Below are 21,642 nucleotides of genomic sequence, written 5' to 3'. Positions count from 1 at the left end.
GCTCCCACGCCAAAAACAAGCTGGAGAATGGCCGCGCCGTAAAACATGATCGTGTGTGGAACCGACCTGCCAAATACTGACCCCCTGGCCGCTCCCCCCCCCCCCCCTCCCACCCTCAGTCTGCGGCCACCACGCCGTGTTCCCGACTGCTGAGACCACAAGTGAGCTGTGCCGTCGGGGACTCGACCCATCAGCGGCGGTGAATCGCGGAGGCCCCGGAGAATAGAGGGTCAGGCCCGCTAATGATATGCCAGCAGTACTTAAACGCCGCGTGGCGAGGGGCGCATTTACACCATTTTCAGGGTGTCGGAAGATCCCGATTTGGCATCAAACCGCCGCCTATCGTGATTTTGGCATCGGAGACAGTGCTCCGCCCAATCGCATTTCACGATTTCGGCGTCGGCCAATGGTGAATCCAGCCCAGTATCTGGAGTAAGCCATTCAGCCCCTCGGGCATGCTCTTCTAAGCATGTTCCAGCCAAAGTTCACTCCAGGTTTAGCATAACCTCCCTACTTTTCAGTTGTGTACTGAGGAGTATGCTGAAGACTGTTTGCGCAAAGTGGGTTCTCTTTTAATTTTGAACCTGGATTAGTTTGTTATTGAAATGGATTCATGTGGCAGAATACGACAAGTTCCAAAATATGTTAACATACAGCAAATGATTTAATATTTGATAACTTGGTTCCATTATCATGTATCCGAACAAATACTGAGATCATAGATCATCTGGATCATAAGTGTCACGTAGATCAGTATTGGGAGTGGTTGGTAAGGTTGATGGCAGTAAAAGTATCAAATGTAAAAAGCTGAATAGATGCCAGTTTCCAAATAGGAAATGTTAGTTTTTTTGGTTCGGGTACGTGTTAGGGAGAAAGAGATGGAGTATATTAATTAAACCATTGCAAGTTTCATTATAAAATAAAATAATTACTGGCTAACAAATCTATTTTGTGATTGTTGGAGGCAATTTAGAGTCATAAAATCTGTCAGCAAAGTTGGAGTCCGTCCCCGGGCTCCATAGAGAGACCCAGTCAGTTATATTCCTCTATTCCATCACCATAACCCTGTAAGATTATTTCTCTCAAGCACTCATCCAATTTTTTTTACATTGACGTCAATCCCTCAAGGTCTCCACTCCCACCACCCTCCTCAGAGGAAAATAGCTCATTACCACTCGATGCATTAAAAAGTCCCTCCTCCCATTCGCACCGCAATGCTTGTCCAAAACCAGGGGCGGAATTTACCGGCTGTTCACACTGGCGGGAATTCCGGTCCCACCGACGGCGCACGGGTTTCCCGGCCTCGAGGGGTGCAGTTAATGGGAAATCCCATTGACAGCAGCGGGAACAGAAAATCCCGCTGGCGGGCCACCTCCATCGCCGAAAACCACGCGGTGGGTTGCTCGGTAAATCCCGCCCCTTGTCTTTGTCTACCTTATCAAAACTGTCTTAATCTCGTCACTTCTCCAAAAATCTCCACTCGACTTCCTTTGCTCCAGAGGACAGGGCAGTTAAGAGTCAACTGTATTGCCATGGGTCTGGAGTTACGGGTAGGCCAGATCAGGTAAGGACGGCAGATTTCCTTCCCTAAAGGACATTTGTGAACCATATGGGTTTTTGATAATCAACAACGGTTTCATGGTCATTATTAGATATTTAATTCCAGAGTTTTTTATTGAGTTCCAACTTCACCAGCTGCCATGGTGGGATTCGAACCTAGGTCCCCAAAGCATTACCCTGGGTCCCTGGATGACTAATCCAGTGACAATACTACTATGCTATTGCTGAGCACACTCTGCCTTTTACAAGTCCGTGCTGGCTCTCCTTAATTAGCTCAAACCTCTCCAAGTGCCTATTGATGTTTTTCCTGAATATTGTTCCTGAGATCTTACCCACCATTGATGTTAGACAGACTGGCCTGTAGTTGCTAGCACTCTCCTTGCATCCTTCCTTGAATAACATTTGCCCTCCCCAATCCTCTGCCACCTCCCCCATGTCTCGGCGAGATTAAAAGATTGCCAGCACCAGATTTGGCAATGCCATCTTCCTGGTTGGACAAGCACATATTGGTTAAGGAAGTGCTGATGAACACATTTCAGAAATTCCTCCCCCACATCGTTTCCCTTTACATTATCCGAATCAATATTTGGATATTTAAAGTTCCCCAGTATCACCACTCCTCACTTCTTGCATATTTCCGTAATCTCCTTGCAGATTTGCTACTCTGTCTCTCCCACACTCTGCAGGGATCAATAAAATATCCCCATAATAGGATCATACAGTGCTGCTTCTCAATTTTGACCAAATAGATTCTGTCCTTGTTTCATTAAACAGATACTCCCTTTCAACATTCGGCCCCGAATGCCAAAACCAGTTCGTTCAAGGAGAGACCCATTTAGACCTTGGCCTCTGCCCTTTCCCCATAGTTCTTCAAATTATTCCTTCTCAAGTCTCAACCCAATTTCCTTTTGAAATCTGCTACTGAATCTACTTCTACAATAGGATTTTAATTAACTTCATCTTGCAAAGTTAACGTCGCACAATGCAGCATTCCCTCAGTCCGCCCACTACAACAGTCCAGCACTCCCTCAGTTAGTCAGCTTTAACAGTGCCGCACTCCCTCAGTACGCCCACTACAACAGTCCAGCACTCCCTCAGTACGCCCACTACAACAGTGCAGCACTCCCTCAGTACGCCAGCTTTGACAGTGCCGCACTCCCTCAGTGCACCAACTTTGACAGTGCAGCACTCCCTCAGTACGCCAGCTTTGACAGTGCAGCACTCCCTCAGTACGCCCACTACAACAGTCCAGCACTCCCTCAGTTAGTCAGCTTTGACAGTGCAGCACTCCCTCAGTACGCCCACTACAACAGTCCAGCACTCCCTCAGTACGCTGGCTTTAACAGTGCCGCACTCCCTCAGTGCACCAACTTCGACAGTGCAGCACTCCCTCAGTACGCCCACTACAACAGTGCCGCACTCCTTCTGTACGCCCACTACAACAGTCCAGCACTCCCTCAGTGCGCCAGTTTTGACAGTGCAACACTCCCTCTGTACGCCAGCTTTGAGAGTACAGCACTCCCTCAGTACACTGGCTTCGACAGTGCAGCATTCTCACAGTACGCTGGCTTTGACAGTGTAGCACTCCCTCAGTACGCTGGCTTTGACAGTGCCGCACTCCCTCAGTGCACCAACTTCGACAGTGCAGCACTCCCTCAGTACGCCCACTACAACTCGAGAGCAGCATGGTAGCATGGTGGTTAGCACAATTGCTTCACAGCTCCAGAGTCACAGGTTTGATTCCCGGCTTGGGTCACTGTCTGTGCGGAGTCTGCATGTTCTCCCCGTGTGTGCGTGGGTTTCCTCCGGGTGCTCCGGTTTCCTCCCACAGTTCAAAGACGTGCAGGTTAGGTGGATTGGCCATGATAAATTGCCCTTCATGTCCAAAATTGCCCTTAGTGTTGGGTCGGGTTACTGGGTTATGGGGATAACAAGGGCAGCACGGTAGCCTTGTGGATAGCACAATTGCTTCACAGCTCCAGGGTCCCAGGTTTGATTCCAGCTTGGGTCACTGTCTGTGCGGAGTCTGCACATCCTCCCCGTGTGTGCGTGGGTTTCCTCCGGGTGCTCCGGTTTCTCCCACAGTCCAAAGATGTGCAGGTTAGCTGGATTGGCCATGATAAATTGCCCTTAGTGTCCAAAATTGCCCTTAGTGTTGGGTGGGGTTACTGGGTTATGGGGATAGGGTGGCGGTGTTGACCTTGAGTAGGGTGCTCTTTCCAAGAGCCGGTGCAGACTCGATGGGCTGAATGGCCTCCTTCTGCACTTTAAATTCTATGATAATCTATGATAAACAGTCCAGCACTCCCTCAGTGCGCCAGTTTTGACAGTGCAGCACTCCCTCAGTACGTCAGCTTTGACAGTCCAGTGCTCCCTCAGTACGCTGGCTTTGACAGTGCAGCACTCCCTCACTACATTGGTTTTGGCAATGCAGCACTCTCTCAGTACGCTGGCTTTGATAGTGCAGCACTCACTCAGTACGCTGGCTTTGACAGTGCAGCACTCCCTCACTACACTGGCTTTGACAGTGCAGCACTCCCTCAGTACGCTGGCTTTGACAGTGCAGCACTCCCTCACTACACTGGCTTTGACAGTGCAGCACTCTCTCAGTACACTGGCTTTGACAGTGCAGCACTCCCTCAGTACGCTGGCTTTGACAGTGCAGCATTCCCTCAGTACACTGGCTTTGACAGTGCAGCACTCCCTCAGTACACTGGCTTTGACAGTGCAGCATTCCCTCAGTACACTGGCTTCGACAGTGCAGCACTCTCTCAGTACACTGGCTTTGACAGTGCAGCATTCCCTCAGTACACTGGCTTTGACAGTGCAGCATTCCCTCAGTACACTGGCTTCGACAGTGCAGCACTCTCTCAGTACACTGGCTTTGACAGTGCAGCATTCCCTCAGTACGCTGGCTTTGACAGTGCAGCACTCTCTCAGTACACTGGCTTTGACAGTGCAGCATTCCCTCAGTACGCTGGCTTTGACAGTGCAGCACTCTCTCAGTACACTGGCTTTGACAGTGCAGCATTCCCTCAGTACGTTGGCTTTGACAGTGCAGCACTCTCTCAGTACACTGGCTTTGACAGTGCAGCATTCCCTCAGTACACTGGCTTTGACAGTGCAGCATTCCCTCAGTACGTTGGCTTTGACAGTGCAGCACTCTCTCAGTACACTGGCTTTGACAGTGCAGCATTCCCTCAGTACGCTGGCTTTGACAGTGCAGCACTCTCTCAGTACACTGGCTTTGACAGTGCAGCATTCCCTCAGTACGCTGGCTTTGACAGTGCAGCACTCTCTCAGTACGCTGGCTTCGACAGTCCAGCACTCTCTCAGTACGCTGGCTTTGACAGTGCAGCACTCCCTCACTACACTGGCTTCGACAGTGCAGCATTCTCACAGTACGCTGGCTTTGACAGTGCAGCACTCACTCAGTACACTGGCTTTGACAGTGCTGCACTCTCTCAGTACACTGGCTTTGACAGTGCAGCACTCCCTCAGTACACTGGCTTTGACAGTGCTGCACTCTCTCAGTACACTGGCTTTGACAGTCCAGCACTCTCACAGTACGCAGGCTTTGACAGTGCAGCACTCCCTCAGTACACTGGCTTTGACAGTGCAGCACTCCCTCAGTACACTGGCTTTGACAGTGCTGCACTCTCTCAGTACACTGGCTTTGACAGTGCAGCACTCCCTCAGTACACTGGCTTTGACAGTGCTGCACTCTCTCAGTACACTGGCTTTGACAGTGCAGCAATCCCTCAGTACACTAACTTTGACAGTGCAGCACTCCCTCAGTACACTGGCTTTGACAGTGCAGTACTCCCTCAGTACGCCAGCTTTGACAGTCCAGCACTCTCACAGTACGCAGGCTTTGACAGTGCAGCACTCCCTCAGTACACTGGCTTTGACAGTGCAGCACTCCCTCAGTACACTGGCTTTGACAGTGCAGCACTCACTCAGTACACTGTCTTTGACAGTGCAGCACTCCCTCAGTACGCTGGCTTTGACAGTGCAGCATTCCCTCAGTACACTGGCTTTGACAGTGCAGCATTCCCTCAGTACACTGGCTTTGACAGTGCAGCACTCCCTCAGTACGCTGGCTTTGACAATGCTGCACTCCCTCAGTACGCCAGCTTTGACAGTCCAGCACTCCCTCAGTACACTGGCTTTGACAGTGCAGCACTCACTCAGTACACTGGCTTTGACAGTGCAGCACTCCCTCAGTACGCTGGCTTTGACAGTGCAGCATTCCCTCAGTACACTGGCTTTGACAGTGCAGCATTCCCTCAGTACACTGGCTGACTGTGCAGCATTCCCTCAGTACGCTGGCTTTGACAGTGCAGCAATCCCTCAGTACACTGGCTTTGACAGTACAGCATTCCCTCAGTACACTGGCTTTGACAGTGCAGCACTCCCTCAGTACACTGGCTTTGACAGTGCAGCACTCCGTCAGTACACTGGCTTTGACAGTGCAGCACTCACTCAGTACACTGGCTTTGACAGTGCAGCATTCCCTCAGTACGCAGGCTTTGACAGTGCAGTATTCCCTCAGTACACTGGCTTTGACAGTGCAGCACTCCCTCAGTACACTGGCTTTGACAGTGCAGCACTCCGTCAGTACACTGGCTTTGACAGTGCAGCACTCACTCAGTACACTGGCTTTGACAGTGCAGCATTCCCTCAGTACACTGGCTTTGACAGTGCAGCACTCACTCAGTACACTGGCTTTGACAGTGCAGCACTCACTCAGTACACTGGCTTTGACAGTGCAGCACTCCCTCAGTACGCTGGCTTTGACAGTGCAGCACTCCCTCAGTACACTGGCTTTGACAGTGCAGCACTCCCTCAGTACACTGGCTTTGACAGTGCAGCACTCACTCAGTACACTGGGTTTGACAGTGCAGCACTCCCTCAGTACGCCAGCTTTGACAGTGCAGCACTCCCTCAGTACACTGGCTTTGACAGTGCAGCACTCCCTCAGTACACTGGCTTTGACAGTGCAGCACTCCCTCACTACACTGGCTTCGACAGTGCAGCATTCCCTCAGTACACTGGCTTTGACAGTGCAGCACTCCCTCAGTACGCTGGCTTTGACAGTGCAGCACTCCCTCAGTACACTGGCTTTGACAGTGCAGCACTCTCTCAGTACGCTGGCTTCGACAGTGCAGCACTCCCTCACTACACTGGCTTTGACAGTGCAGCACTCTCTCAGTACGCTGGCTTTGACAGTCCAGCACTCCCTCACTACACTGGCTTTGACAGTGCAGCACTCCCTCAGTACACTGGCTTTGATAGTGCAGCACTCACTCAGTACACTGGCTTTGACAGTGCTGCACTCCCTCAGTACACTGGCTTTGACAGTGCAGCACTCCCTCAGTACGCTGGCTTCGACAGTCCAGCACTCCCTCAGTACGCTGGCTTCGACAGTGCTGCACTCCCTCAGTACGCTGGCTTTGACAGTGCAGCACTCTCTCAGTACGCTGGCTTTGACAGTCCAGCACTCCCTCACTACACTGGCTTTGACAGTGCAGCACTCCCTCAGTACACTGGCTTTGACAGTGCAGCACTCCCTCAGTACGCTGGCTTTGACAGTGCAGCACTCCCTCACTACACTGGCTTTGACAGTGCAGCACTCCCTCAGTACGCTGGCTTTGACAGTCCAGCACTCCCTCACTACACTGGCTTTGACAGTGCAGCACTCCCTCAGTACACTGGCTTTGACAGTGCAGCACTCCCTCAGTACGCTGGCTTCGACAGTGCAGCACTCCCTAAGTACGCTGGCTTTGACAGTGCAGCACTCCCTCAGTACACTGGCTTTGACAGTGCAGCACTCCCTCAGTACGCTGGTTTTGACAGTGCAGCACTCCCTCAGTACGTTGGCTTTGACAGTGCAGCACTCCCTCAGTACACTGGCTTTGACAGTGCAGCACTCTCTCAGTACGCTGGCTTCGACAGTCCAGCACTCCCTCAGTACACTGGCTTTGACAGTGCAGCACTCTCTGAGTACGGCAGCTTTGACAGTGCAGCACTCCCTCAGTACACTGGCTTTGACAGTGCAGTATTCCCTCAGTACGCTGGCTTTGACAGTGCAGCACTCCCTCAGTACGGCAGCTTTGACAGTGCAGTATTCCGTCAGTACACTGGCTTTGACAGTGCAGCTCTCCCTCAGTACACTGGCTTTGACAGTGCAGCACTCACTCAGTACACTGGCTTTGACAGTGCAGCACTCCCTCAGTACACTGGCTTTGACAGTGCAGCATTCCCTCAGTACGCTGGCTTCGACAGTGCAGCACTCCCTCAGTACACTGGCTTTGACAGTGCAGCACTCACTCAGTACACTGGCTTTGACAGTGCAGCACTCCCTCAGTACACTGGCTTTGACAGTGCAGCATTCCCTCAGTACGCCAGCTTTGACAGTGCAGCACTCCCTCAGTACACTGGCTTTGACAGTCCTGCACTCCCTCAGTACACTGGCTTCGACAGTGCAGCATTCCCTCAGTACACTGGCTTCGACAGTGCAGCACTCTCTCAGTCCGCTGGCTTTGATAGTGCAGCACTCCCTCAGTACGGCAGCTTTGACAGTGCAGCACTCCCTCAGTACACTGGCTTTGACACTGCAGCAGTCCCTCAGTACACTGGCTTTGACAGTGCAGCACTCCCTCACTACACTGGCTTTGACAGTGCAGCACTCCCTCCGTACGCTGGCTTTGACAGTGCAGCACTCCCTCAGTACGCTGGCTTTGACAGTGCAGCACTCCCTCAGTACACTGGCTTTGACAGTGCAGCACTCCGTCAGTACACTGGCTTTGACAGTGCAGCACTCCCTCAGTACACTGGCTTTGACAGTGCAGCACTCCCTCAGTACGGCAGCTTTGACAGTGCAGTATTCCCTCAGTACGCTGGCTTTGACAGTGCAGCACTCCCTCAGTACGCTGGCTTTGACAGTGCAGCACTCCCTCAGTACACTGGCTTTGACAGTGCAGCACTCCCTCAGTACGTTGGCTTCGACAGTGCAGCATTCCCTCAGTACTGCCTCTCTGACAGTAAAGCACTCCCTGAGTTCTGCTCCTCTGATAATGCAGCACACCTCAGCCCTGCCCCTCAGATAGTGCAGCACTCCCTCAGACAGTGCAGCACTCCTCCAGTACTGACCCTCTGACAGTGCAGCATTCCCTCAGTACTGACCCTCTGACAGTGCAGCACTCCCTCAGTACTGACCCTCTGACACTGCAGCACTCCTTCAGTACTGACCCTCTGACAGTGCAGCACTCCCTCAGTACTGACCCTCTGACAGTGCAGCACTCCCTCAGTACTGACCCTTTGACAGTGCAGCACTCCCTCAGTATTGACCGTCTGACAGTGCAGCACTCTCTCAGTATGACCCTCTAACAGGGCAGCACTCCCTCAGTACTGACCCTCTGACAGTGCAGCACTCCCTCAGTACTGACCCTCTGACAGTGCAGCACTCCTTCAGTACTGACCCTCTGACAGTGCAGCACTCCCTCAGTACTGACCCTCTGACAGTGCAGCACTCCCTCAGTACTGACCCTTTGACAGTGCAGCACTCCCTCAGTATTGACCCTCTGACAGTGCAGCACTCTCTCAGTACGACCCTCTAACAGGGCAGCACTCCCTCAGTACTGACCCTCTGACAGTGCAGCACTCCCTCAGTACTGTCCCTCTGACAGTGCAGCACAGAAAGAAGTGGAGTGAAGAATTAATATGAACTTTGAGAAACAGAAAATATCTATTATGCAACCCCCTCGTCAGTATTTTCTCGCTGAATCGCAGCCCCAATTTGCTGGGGCTCAGTTGGAGATGCTGGGGGTTGTGACTTTCACCGTCTTTGTTTCAGGAAGACCCATTGAAGTCAGCTAATGGCTTTTGGCTGGTTTCAGGTGATGGGTAGTTGACACCTGCTGATCTGGAATGTGTCATTTTGTTCTTGTGAGACAGCGCGGCGGTTTTGAATTTACAAACCAGGTCAGCCACCCCCCTGCTGCCCAATTTGCAGTGCATTTTATTCATTTTCAAAGAAAAGTCAGTTTCAAAAGATTCCAAACTGAGTACAGTTCAGGGGCGGGAATCTCCGTTCCCGCAGCCGGCCAATGGGGCTTCCCATTGCAGCCACCCCACGTGTCGGGAAACCTGTGGGCTTGGATGCGCTGCCGGCGAAGCGGGGGATCCGCAGACGGAGAATCCCGCAGATGGAGGATCCCACAGACGGAGAATCCCACAGACGGAAATACTAGACGGAAATCGGCCATCTTTACCTGGTCTAGCCTACATGTGACTCCAGACCCACAACAATGTGGTTGACTTCTTAATTGCCCCCTGAAATGACCGGGCAAGCCGCTCTATTTGAGGCCAACTAGGGATGAGCAATATATGTTGGCCCAGCCACCGACGGCCACATCCCGAGAAATCATTTTTAAAAGCAATTCACACACGGCCATTTGTATTCTGATGCCGCTGTTGAGTTGTATCTGGGTTCTTTTACAAGTCAGAGTTTTTTTTGATGTATGAGTTTCTTTATAACTGTTAAAGAATCATTGTAGCTTGGGCAGCAATTAGAAAGTTCCAACTGAATTGTCAATTGTCTACAGATTTGGAAGGGAATGAGAGATCAATCGAAAGAGGGAACGAGAGAGAGACAGAGATTTTCTTCAAAGATAGGAGCTGATTAATTACCTGTCTGCCGATTTCCGCAAGAAATCTATTCTCTGCCTATTCTTATTCCAGGAATGCATTGTAAACGCTAAGTTGTCTCTGCAGCCATGCCCCAAGGAGCTGAGTGAATCATAGAATCGATTGGCTGGATTTAGGAGCAGGCATTGCGACCTCCAGTCAGGACCACATTGGTGCAACCTTCGGGGTGGCTGCCTCCTAATTAGACACCTCCAAACTCACCATATTATTAAGGATGCTGCCGGCGCAATGAGAGGGCTGGCAGCTCTGAGGCCTTGGCGCTCCCTCTGGGAATGTTGGGTGCTGCTGAGGCAAGTCAAGACCAAGGATAGAGGCACCCTTGGGTGGGAGTGGGATACTGATCAAATGTTTTATGAAGGCCTAAAAGAGTAGGCCCCTTAGAGTGGAGGTAAATCCCTCCAAAGGATTTGTTTGGGCCACCAATGGGGCCTTTCCTGCCCATGTCCCACCTTTGGGGCATTGAGCCTCTGACTCTGTTGATCCCTCCCAGCATGCCGCAGGAAGGCTGCCGAATTGAGGTGATGGCAGGAGGCAAAATACTGACCAATCCACAAAACCACCCCAAATTAACCATTTCAATTGGCTGCACGCCTTGGTGGACTGTGCAGCCAAACCTATTTCCAAGGGAACGTTCCATAGCAGCAGGAATACTTCGGCGAACTGACCTGACTTGGCTCCCCCCTACTTTACTGCATGCACCCCCCCGCCACCCCCCACCTCTAAGCCCAGGCCCAGGAAAATCCTACCCCAAAAGTTCACAGAATGATGCAGCACAGAAGACTATTCAATCCATCATGTCTATGATAATTCTATGAAATGAATTAAAAGAGCTATCCAATTCATTTTCATTGCCTAGTTATTATTTTTTTTTACAAGTATTTGTCCAATGCACTCTTGAATTTTATGACTGAACCTGCTTGAACCACGCTTTCAGTCAGTGAGCTCCAGATCACATCACCTTCCCGCCCAAACATTCTGCCCATCTCACCTCACGTTTCTATGACTCGTCACCTTAAACCTGCATCCTCTGCTTCCTGACCTTCCCACCACTGCGAATTGTGTTTCTTTACTTCAGCCACTGGATCCCTTTGTCATTTTGAAAACCGTTATCAAATCTCCCCTCAACCTTCTCTGCTCTAAGGAGATTAATCCCAGCGTTTCCACTCTCTCTCTTCCCTGTTGGCATTCCAGCAAAGCTCTTGTACATCTCCTCCAATATCTTATAAATTAATAATAATAATCTTTATTATTGTCACAAGTAAGCTTACATTAACACTGCAGTGAAGTTACTGTGAAAAGCCCCTAGTCGCCACATTCCGGCGCCTGTTCGGGTACACAGAGGGAGAATTCAGAATGTCCAATTCGCCTAACAAGCACGTCTTTCGGGACTTGTGGGAGGAAACTGGAGCACCTGGAGGAAACCCACGCAGACACGGGGAGAACATGACCCAAGCGGGAATCGAACCTGAGACCCTGGTGCTGTGAAGCAACAGTGCTAACCACTGTGCCACCATGTCACCCACCCTTCCTAAAATATGCCATCTAGAATTGGCCATGATAAACCAGCTGAAGCCTAACCAGTTTTTCTAACAAGTGCTTAACATAACTTGTATCGTATTCCTTTACGAATACATCCAAGGATCCTTTATGCTAATTTTATAACATAACAGCTTTCTTAACTTGTCCTGACACCTTCAATGATTTATGTACATACACCCCAAGTCTCTGCGTTCCTACACCCTATTAAAATACCATTTAATTTATACTGCTTCTTATCATTCTACTTACCAAAATGCACCCCCTCACATGTCCCTGCATTAAAGTTCCTCTGCCATGTGTCTGCCCGTCTGTCCTCCTGAAGCCTGTTGTTATGTTCCTCACTATTTACTAAGTTTTGCATGATCTGACATTATGCCGTGCTTTCCCAAAATCATTAATATATCCCCAAAAATACACTTGTCTTCCTCATACTGACCCCTGGGGAACTCCATTATATATTTCCCTCAGTCTGAAAAGCAATGGTTTACTACTGCTCTCTGCTTTCTGTGTCCATGCAAACATTTACCCCATTAATCTCACTGGCTTTAACTTTGCTTACACGTCTACTATGTGGCAGTTTATCAGATATTGTTTGAAAGCCCGTGAACACAGCACCGACCACACTCTGCCCATCAAAGCCAGCTGTGATTTCATTCAACAGACTGTTAACTGGACCAACCTTACAAATACTGTGGCCATCAGAGCAAGGGAAAAGCTGGGATTCTGCACCCAGCAACTCACCTCCTGACTCCCCAAAGCCTGTCCACCATCTACAAGGCACAGGTCAGGTGTGCGATGGAATATTCTCCACTTGCCTGGTGAGTGAAAAACACTCCAGGAACTCAACACCGTTCAGGACAAAACAGCCCACTTGATTGGCACCCCGTCCAGCATTTTAAACATTCACTCCCTCTACCACCAGAGCACAGTGGCAGCCGTGTGTACCATCCACAGGATATAGTGCAGCAACTTACCTTCGACAGCCCTTCCAAACCCGGGACTTCTCCAACCTAGAAGGACAAGGGCAGCAGATGCATCGGAAGCACCATCGCCTGCAAGTTTCCTTCCAATCTGCATACGATCCTTAGTTGGAACTTTATCACTATTCCTTCACTGTCGCTGGGTGAAAACCTGGAACATTCCCCTAACAGTGCTCTGGTCGTACCAATACCAGACGTAATGCGCAGGTTCAAAAAGGTGGCTCACCACCATCTTCTCGAGGGCGATTCGGGATGAGCAACAAATGCTGGCCTTACCATATTCCAAGGTCAAATTAATAAAAAAGTGCTGTATAAACTCTGTGTGTCTATACTGTCTATGTTGGCTTTATCTGTGTTTATATTGTACGTCTGGCTTTTACAGTGTCCTTATAGTGCAAATAAAGCATGTCATTGTGTGTCAACACTCCAGACACACTGTGTTTATACTGTGATTATTGGCCATCTCTTTCTGCTTGTTTACATTCAATATTCTCATTATAAACATTTTCAGTTCTGAATAATGTTGAGGATGATCATTCCTTTGGTGGCGTGGGTGGGGTGGGTGCGGCGGGGGGGGGGGGGGGGGGGGGGTGTGCGGCGGGGGGGGGTGGGGGTGCAGACCAGACCACAGAATCACAGTGATTCACATGTACAGAAGGAGGGTGTAAGATCAGGATATTAAGAATGGTGTGATTCTGATTTAAGTTAGCGTACAGGCTGGTGTTTCTGTGTCCACTGACATGATTCCAGGATAGTTTGTTGCCTCCCTTGTGCTGGGGTGCAAGATGTCACAGGATATCCTCCACAACCACTTCTGAGTGGACAGGGTGCACATATGGGAGGGGCTATATTGGTACCGGTGACATTGGTGGAAAGAGGTGCAGGCAGATGTTAGGGTAGATAAAGATAAAAGATGAAACTAAAAGACCGGGTAGATAAAGATACGGGGCGGGATTCTCCGACCTCCCGTCGGGCCGGAGAATCGCCGGGGGGCGGCGTGAATCCCGCCCCTGCCGGCCGCTGTCAACCTCCGCCAAGGCCGGTGCGGAGAAGAACCCCCCTGCGCATGCACTGGGATGACGCCAGCACACGCTGGCGTTCCCACGCATGCGCCAACTCGCGCCGGCCGGCAGAGGCCCTTCGGCACCAGTTGGCATGGCGCCAAGCCCTTCCGCGCCGGCTGCCACGGCGCCAAACACTTTGCCGCCAGCCTAGCCCCGAAGGTGCGAAGGAGTCCGCACCTTCGGGGCGGCCCGACGCCGGAGTGGTTCACGACACTCCTCGGCGCCGGAGTGACTCACCCCGCCGGTTCGCGGAGAATCCCGCCCAAACTATTTCCGCTGGTTGGAGATTCTTAAACTCGGGAACATAGTATAAAAATCAGGGCTAGACCATTCAGGAGAGATTATAGGAAGAACTTCTTCACTCAAAGGGTGGTAGAGGTTTGGAACGCGCTCCCACAAACAGCAGCTGAAGCTGGATCAGTTGTTAATTTTAAATCTGAGATAGGTTTTTGTTTAGCAAAGATATTAAGGGATATGGGACAAAGACGCCTATATGGAGTTAGGCCACAGATCAGTCATGATCTCATTAAGTGGCGGGACAGGCTCGAGAGGCTGAATGGCCTACTCCTGTTCCTATGTTCCGAGGGATTAGAAAATAAGTTAATCAACAGGACCTTAATGGTAATAATCTTTGGATTGCTCCGAGCTTGGAGAGGTGGGCTCTGTACAAGCCGGATGGGTTGCACAACCATCCTGCCAGGACCGATGTCTACACAGGGTGGTTTGCTGCTGGAGGGCATTTAAACTAATTTGGCAAAGGGAAGGGAACTAAAATATAGCATATGAAAGAAGAAACGAGGTCCGAAAAGGATTGGAAGAGACAGAGAGCACCAAACTCAGAAATAATGTGATCATAATAAGAGGGAATACAGTAGGTTTCAATTAGGCTCACAGTATGTAAATGCACAAAGTGTGGTACATAAGGTTGGTGAGTTGCAGGTGTAAATAGCTACATGGGAATATGATGTGGTGGTCAATAGAGAAACCTGGCTCAAAATAAGACCAAAACTGGATACTAAATATTTCAGGATGCAAAGTTATCAGGAAAGGTTGGGAAAGATAGAAAGGAGGAGGGGTGGCGGTATTGATCAAGCAGACCATTGCAGTACTGGACACAGAGAAGATGTCTCAAAGGAGTCCTGGGCAGAATCTATCTGATTACAATTAAAAACCAATAAAGCTACCAGTATAGAACAAACAAAGAACAAAGAAAAGCACAGGAACAGGCCCTTCGACCCTCCAAGCCTGCGCCGACTAGGCTGCCCGTCTAAAATAAAATCTTCTACACTTCTGGACATATACTATTGGACATGTTCTAAAGACCACCAACTAGGGGAAAATACATAGATGAATACATTGGAAGAGAAATTGCAGAGATTTGCAAGGACTATAGACTAGTTTTAATGGGGGACTTGTATTATCCTAATATAGACTGGGATAGGTAAGAGAAAGGTAAGAGTTTCTGAAGTGTGTTCAGTACAGTTTTCTTGGACAATACATTTCTGGTTCAGCAGGGAAGTAGTTAGTGTAGCATTTGGTTGTGGGGACCCAGATGGGACCAATGCTAGGAAGGGACTATTTAAGTAACAGTGATCATAGTACCCTATGTGTTAATTATTTATTATTGGTATTAATTGTGCACAACTTGTGGGCATTAACTGGGGAATTAGTTTAGCCCCTATAAATCGACACAGACTAAAATTGAGAATTTTGAGGTTAGGAGGTATATGTTTGTAACTGACAACTCTGCAAATAAATACAAACAAAAGATTGGCTCAAGTTCTTTCCTTCACCAGCTAAGTTTCTGGAATAGAACAGATTAGCTACAGAAATGGACAAGGAGCAATCTTGAGTAAAAATATTTAATTGGAGAAGGAACAATTTCAGTGGATTGAGGACAAATCTATCCAAAGTAAAGTGAAATCAAAGATTGGCAAGCAAAACTATGATCAAACAATGGGCTGCCTTTTAAAGAGAGGACAGTTGAGGTACATTTCCATGAGCGGGAATGGTCAGAAAACGCAATCCAGGGCTCCATAACCTGTGAAAGAGAGAGAATAAGATGAATCAGAATAAAAGGAATGTATAGCAAACATCAGTTTGGTAATACAAGTGAGAACCAGGCTGAATATAAAATATTCAGAGGGTAATTGTAAAACAAAATAAGGGTTACAAGGAGAGAGCATGAGAAATGCCTGGCAGCTAACATCAAAGGGATCACAAAGTCTCCTATAGGTAGGCATATAGTAAATGTCGCCACAGGCCAGCAGGATCATAGGCTGCTCTTCCCTTTGAGAGCTGACTGGTGGTGATGTAACCCACTCTTCAGGTGAGGGGCAAGGTTGAGAAGGCAGGGCCTTAGTGAATAACCTCAGCCTGTATGGAACTTGAACACGCTGTTAGCATCGCTCCACATCACAAATCAACTGCCCAGCCAACTAAGCTAACCTAGCTCCATGTAAATATGAAAGGCTGGTAAAAGAAGGGGTGGGGTCAATTCAACTTCTGAATGGAGATCTAAGAATAGAGACGGAGGGTATGGCTGAGGTGCTTAATGATTACTTTCTATCTGTCTTGATCAGGGAAGAAGATGGACCCAAAGTTATACTGAAAGGGGAGAAAGCTGAAATACAATGTGAGCTAAAAATTGATAAAGAGGAGATCCTAGAAAGGTTGGCAGTATTTAAAGTTGGTAAGTCACCAGGACCAGACCAGATGCATCCAACAACATTGAGTTAAGTAAGAGAAAAAAGCGCAGAGGTACTGGCTATAATGGAATGAGTCGGGATATTAAGAAACACTGATCAAGACTGTGATTAGGGACATCTTGTACAGGGTTGAAACGTGGACCTTGAGTAAACTGGACATCTAAATTCTGTAATGGTGCGAAACGGATTCCCGGAGAAGGAGAGAGCACAAGTGCAATGAAGTGGAGGAGGAAAGATCGTGAGTGACTATCATCAAGAAAGGCAAAGAAGGTTAGATTCACCATATTCTGAGGCAGGGGAACCTGCTGAAGTGGGTGACTGAAGGAAGATGAAAGGGTTGTAAGCCAAGAGGGAGAAAACAATCGTTGAACCATTGAAATTGAAAATGGGAGGCTTCTATTAGCAACTGCAGAGGACAGCGCAAGAACATGAAACATGGAGAAATGAAGCGAGGACCAGCCCTTAGGCAAATCTTTATTACTGGCCATAAGCTACCAATGCTCCTTTGATATAAGAGTGGTGCCAGAGGACTGCAGAATTGCAAAGGTTACATCTTTTTTTTAAAGTGTGTACGGGTGAACCTTGCAACTTTAGCCAGACAGTTTACCTCCGTGATGGGGAAATCTTTCAAAACACTAATCCAGGACAAAGCTGACAATCACTTGGAGAAATGTGGATTAATTAAGGAATACCAGCATAGATTTGTCGGAGATAAATTGTGTTTAACGAGCTTGATTGCACTATTGATGGGGTAACAGAGATGTTTGATGAGGGTACATATACATTCAAAAGACATTTGACAACATGCCACCTAATAATGTTGCCGATTTAAACCTGTGGAATGAAAGGGACAATAGCAGCATGGTTACAAAGTTGACTGGGCGACAGGACAGAGTGTTGGTGAGCAGTTGTGTTTCAGACTGCAGGAAGGTGCACAGTTGGGTTCCCTTGGGTCAGTACAAGGAATAATGCTTTCTTTGATATAAATGGCCTGGACTTGGGTGTACAGGACACAATTCCTAAATTTGCCGGTGACACAAAACTTGGAAGCATAATGAAATGTGAAGAGGATAATAATAGTCGTCAAGAGGGTGGTGGAATGGACGAACACAAGCCAGATGAAAATTAGAAGTGTGAAGCGATGCATTTTTGGTTGGTAAAATGAGGAGAGGCAAGATAACACGAAGAGCACAATTCTACAGCAGGAACAGAGAGCGGTGGAGTATATGTGTACAAGTTGTTGAAGGGTTGAAAGGGGCTGAATGGTTGAAAAAGTGATTGTAAAGGTTTATGAGATCTTGAACTTTATAACTGGAGGCAGAGAGTGCAAAGGTCAGGAGGTTATGATGGACTTTTCCAAAATACTGGTGCCATCTCAAATATAGTCGTGTCCAGTTCTTGGCACCGCACTTGAGGAATCTAAAATCTTCAGGAGATCCGAGAAGGTGATTCAAATACAGGTTTATTCTTAAGGCGAAAGAAAAGGCCGCAACGTGGCTTAAACACGTAGGCCTCAGTCGGGACCACTGGTCATGTACCAACTCACCTATAAGGGGTCTTCGGGTAGAGAACTGAAGAAGATATTGGCCATCTCTTTATCTCTCTGCATGAGTAAGATTTCTGTCAATTATAAAGATGCAGATATGTATCAAGCCCAATCTGTGCTAGTTATCGGCTGGATGACTGATTTGGGGCCTGGAATTGTGCCTTTCCGATGCCACTTTAAGCAGTCTGCTTGTTAAATGGGGGTTTCATTCCAGCTACAGACAACCGAGAAATTCATGATTAGAGAAATACCTGGAGCAAATGGTGAGCTGGCACCAAATGTTTCCAAAGCAGTCGTGGATGATCTGGTCAAGACAATGGATGAACAGTGAGACGCATGTTTCCTCCTTCAGGAGCAGAAATCCCAAAAGACAACTCTAAACTTCCAGAAGAAAGAGGTTTCTGAAGTGATCAATGCAGCAGTTTAGCTCCCAGGAGTGAAAGAAGCTCAATGACCCAAGCAAGGTTGTCAAGGTAAGAACCCTGTTCTCGCGTTCCCTGCTCGATTACCAACACCTGCAGCCTCATTACTCACAACACTCACCTCCACATCTCCCTTTTTGCTTCCTACACTCACTACACCTCCGTCGCATCATACTTGCACACTCACTACTATTGCAACCCTTTCTTTCCTCAAACCTGGTGCTGTTCTTCCATTATCGAGACATTCCTGAAACGCCTCACCAGCCAATCACTAACATACTCCTGAGACAAGAGGAGGGGGAGCCAGTCCACATTTCTTCATCCTACCTCCCTTCAAAAGAATCCTGCTGGTCACTTCGGACAGTGGGAGAATCAAGGCCCTAACGAGTGATAAGATTGGAGGAGATATGAAGAAGAATTGCTTCATGCCTCATCCTCTCCATCCCCTTTTCACTCCTATCTCAAACCACATACTACGCTTGACAAACCATATAAAGTCCATCATATGCTTCTCGCTCTCTCTTTCTCTCTGCTCACCCTTCACAATGAAAGTTAATTTTTATCCCTATCTTTTATTTCAGCTGCTGGAAGTGCCTCAGCTAATGGAGGAAAAGGAGGGCAGCCTTCCTGAAGATATTCACTCAGTTTCACCTACAAGCACTTGTTCAGAGACTGGCACTGCACATACCTTGGAGGCTGACCGAGGGCAGAGGTCTTCTGGAGGTCACTGGGCACAGGTGTGCAAGATCCAGGGCAGAGTGGGAGGATTCCGCAAGGTGCGAGATCACGTGCTACTCTGCTTCAGGGGATTCAGATGTTGACTCCAAGGATCCAGTCCACCTGAGGAGGCTGGTGGGCATCAACGAGGAGTTGATCATGTGACCTGGCATTCTGTCAGGGAGCTTGCACACAATGATGGAGAGAACGGACGGGTGCGGTTGCAACTGGTGTCAGGGCTTCACACCGAGCATGGAGATCATTCTGTCCTTGCTTTGGGTCCGTGAAAGTGCTGCTTCTTTCTAGCACAGTTTGGGAGTGCCATACACTAGGTAGGAGGTCATTCAGTCCCTGGTCATCCATTCAGTCATGTGAGAGTTGACTTACACCTCAAGTCTTTTCACTCACCTTTGCTCCTTTATGCTTTGATAATCTAATTGAATAAAAATCATCTGAAAGCTCCAACAACATCCACAGCTGTTTAGGGGATCGTTCCAGAGATGTAAATCCATTGTGAATGAGTGTCTGGGCTGAGCCCATAATGTGTCAGTTCTGATCAGTGACTAAATATATGCAAGGCCGGAAGAAGACTGAGCCAGAGAGCGCTGGGAGTTGATTGGTTCATTGCTGAAGTTATTTGTTCCTTTATTGATCAAGAGCCCAGCTTATGGATCACAAGGTTTATGAGAGGTTCCAGATACATACTAGGGAGCAGTTTAGTTATTCGGACAGCACCATTTAATCTTGCTAATCGACTAAGACATGTTTTGTGGCCCATGACATCCCAGCAGCACCGGCGGGAAGAGGCTTGGTGCTAAACTCGAGTGTACCGATTGGGTGAGGGAATACTAGTGCTCAAGGAACCCTCCATGAAGCGAGGGTGTGGTGTTCTCTGCTTTACTTCACCTGGATGAGTTGGATGCGTAGTGTTGAACAAAGAGCAACAAGCTTTGTTGAAGAACAAACCTAATTTATTAACACTACTAAATAAGATTTGTACCTATTCCTAAAGCATAAGGTTACTGAATTAAACTATGCTATCTCTAACTACAGAACTCTCAAATGCTCTCCCTTATGCCTAACCATCTTTTACCCCAGAATCCCAGAAGTCCCATGATATATATATTAGTGGTAAGAAGCATTATCGTTAACTTATTAACTCTTTACATCCCAGTTAATATACATACCATGGCAGAGGGGTCGGAGGCCACTTTGGGTGGGTTGCGTCTCTGAGCCAGCAGAGACCAGTGAGGTTTTAACTCGTTAAAAACCCGTCCACTTGCTCGGAGTTTTCACCAGGCCCCAGATGTCGCAGGAAGAAGATAAGAGACAGTATCCCGTGTCTCCAGAACATCACTGAAAATTAGGCAGATTCCAATCTCACAAGTGTGTTTAGGGAAGAGCGATGAGGCATGGAAACGGCCACCATCGAACTACACGGCGGAAAAGTGTCTGCATTTTCTTTCTGCATTCGCTCCTGGGAGGTGAGAGTCACTGGCAAGGCCAGAACTTGCTGCCCATTTCTAATTGCCCCGAGAAGGTGGTGCCGAGTCGCATCTCCTTCACATGATTGGCTTCTGACTTGCCAGCTCATATTTAAAGAACTAAATTGTTGGGTGTCATTCTCATATTTGTGCTGGCGATCGATCAGCATGGAGTATTTGAAATTGGGGTGATTCACCACACTCAGCTCTTCCAGCCTGTGCCTGGGGGGCAGCAGGGTGTGAGGAGCAGGATATGGTTTTATACAAGCCATTGTGTTTGCAGTTATTTAAACCACACACATGTAGACACAAGACGAGTAATCTACTGCCTTTTTTTTAATGCACTTCATTTCATGTCATTCCTCCAACCCCCCCCCCTACCAGATCTCTGTCAGGTCGAATTGTCGGTGGAGTTTGGTGGTTCTTCACCTTGATCATCATCTCATCCTACACTGCCAACCTAGCTGCCTTCCTGACAGTTGAACGAATGGTCTCACCCATTGAGAGCGCAGAGGACCTTGCAAAGCAGACCGAGATTGCCTATGGAACACTCGACGCTGGATCGACAAAAGAGTTCTTCAGGGTGAGTGCAAAGTCTGTCTGCGTGCTGCCCTACCTGTGGGAGTGGGATGTAAAGAAATGGCTGAAAACCTGGACTGCAATACCCTGCTGAATGGTTAAAAAAAGGAAGACTTGGATTTCTACAGTGCCATTAAACTCCTCAGGACCTCCCAGAGCACGTGCTGGTCAAGGAAGGGCATTTGAAATGTTGGCACGTGTTGTAACTTTGCACACAGCAAGATCCCACAGCCAGCAAGCAGCACACACACCAACCAGGGGGCACAAGGCCAACCTGAAAATAATCCCCATTTCTTAGCGTGAGTGTCCCATGTCACAACCCCTGGGGCAA

The 21,642-nt window shown here is 48.6% G+C and overlaps 1 protein-coding gene and 1 long non-coding RNA gene across 6 annotated transcripts in view; one reads left to right on the top strand and one right to left on the bottom strand.

Moving 5' to 3' along the window:
* Positions 1-13,210, bottom strand: part of LOC140427125 (uncharacterized) — a 108,634-nt gene extending 95,424 nt beyond the window's left edge. Inside the window, exon 1 of the long non-coding RNA XR_011948397.1 lies at positions 12,786-13,210. This is a non-coding gene — a long non-coding RNA (uncharacterized lncRNA). The remainder of the gene's footprint in view (positions 1-12,785) is intronic.
* The window catches only part of LOC140427122 (glutamate receptor 1-like), a 310,380-nt gene that overhangs the window by 263,760 nt on the left and 24,978 nt on the right, over positions 1-21,642 (top strand). For all 5 annotated transcript variants that reach the window (XR_011948394.1, XM_072512660.1, XM_072512659.1 and 2 more), the window contains exon 12: positions 21,117-21,315. Coding sequence is in view for 4 of the 5 variants with exons in the window: in XM_072512660.1 (XP_072368761.1) it covers positions 21,117-21,315 (199 nt within the window). In the remaining variant the exon portion in view is untranslated. The remainder of the gene's footprint in view (positions 1-21,116; positions 21,316-21,642) is intronic.

This window comes from Scyliorhinus torazame, chromosome 7, assembly GCF_047496885.1.
Source record: "Scyliorhinus torazame isolate Kashiwa2021f chromosome 7, sScyTor2.1, whole genome shotgun sequence".
NCBI lineage: Eukaryota > Metazoa > Chordata > Chondrichthyes > Carcharhiniformes > Scyliorhinidae > Scyliorhinus > Scyliorhinus torazame.
The sequence above is the reverse complement of the archived record's forward strand: the minus strand, read 5'-3'. Positions and strand labels throughout refer to the sequence as shown.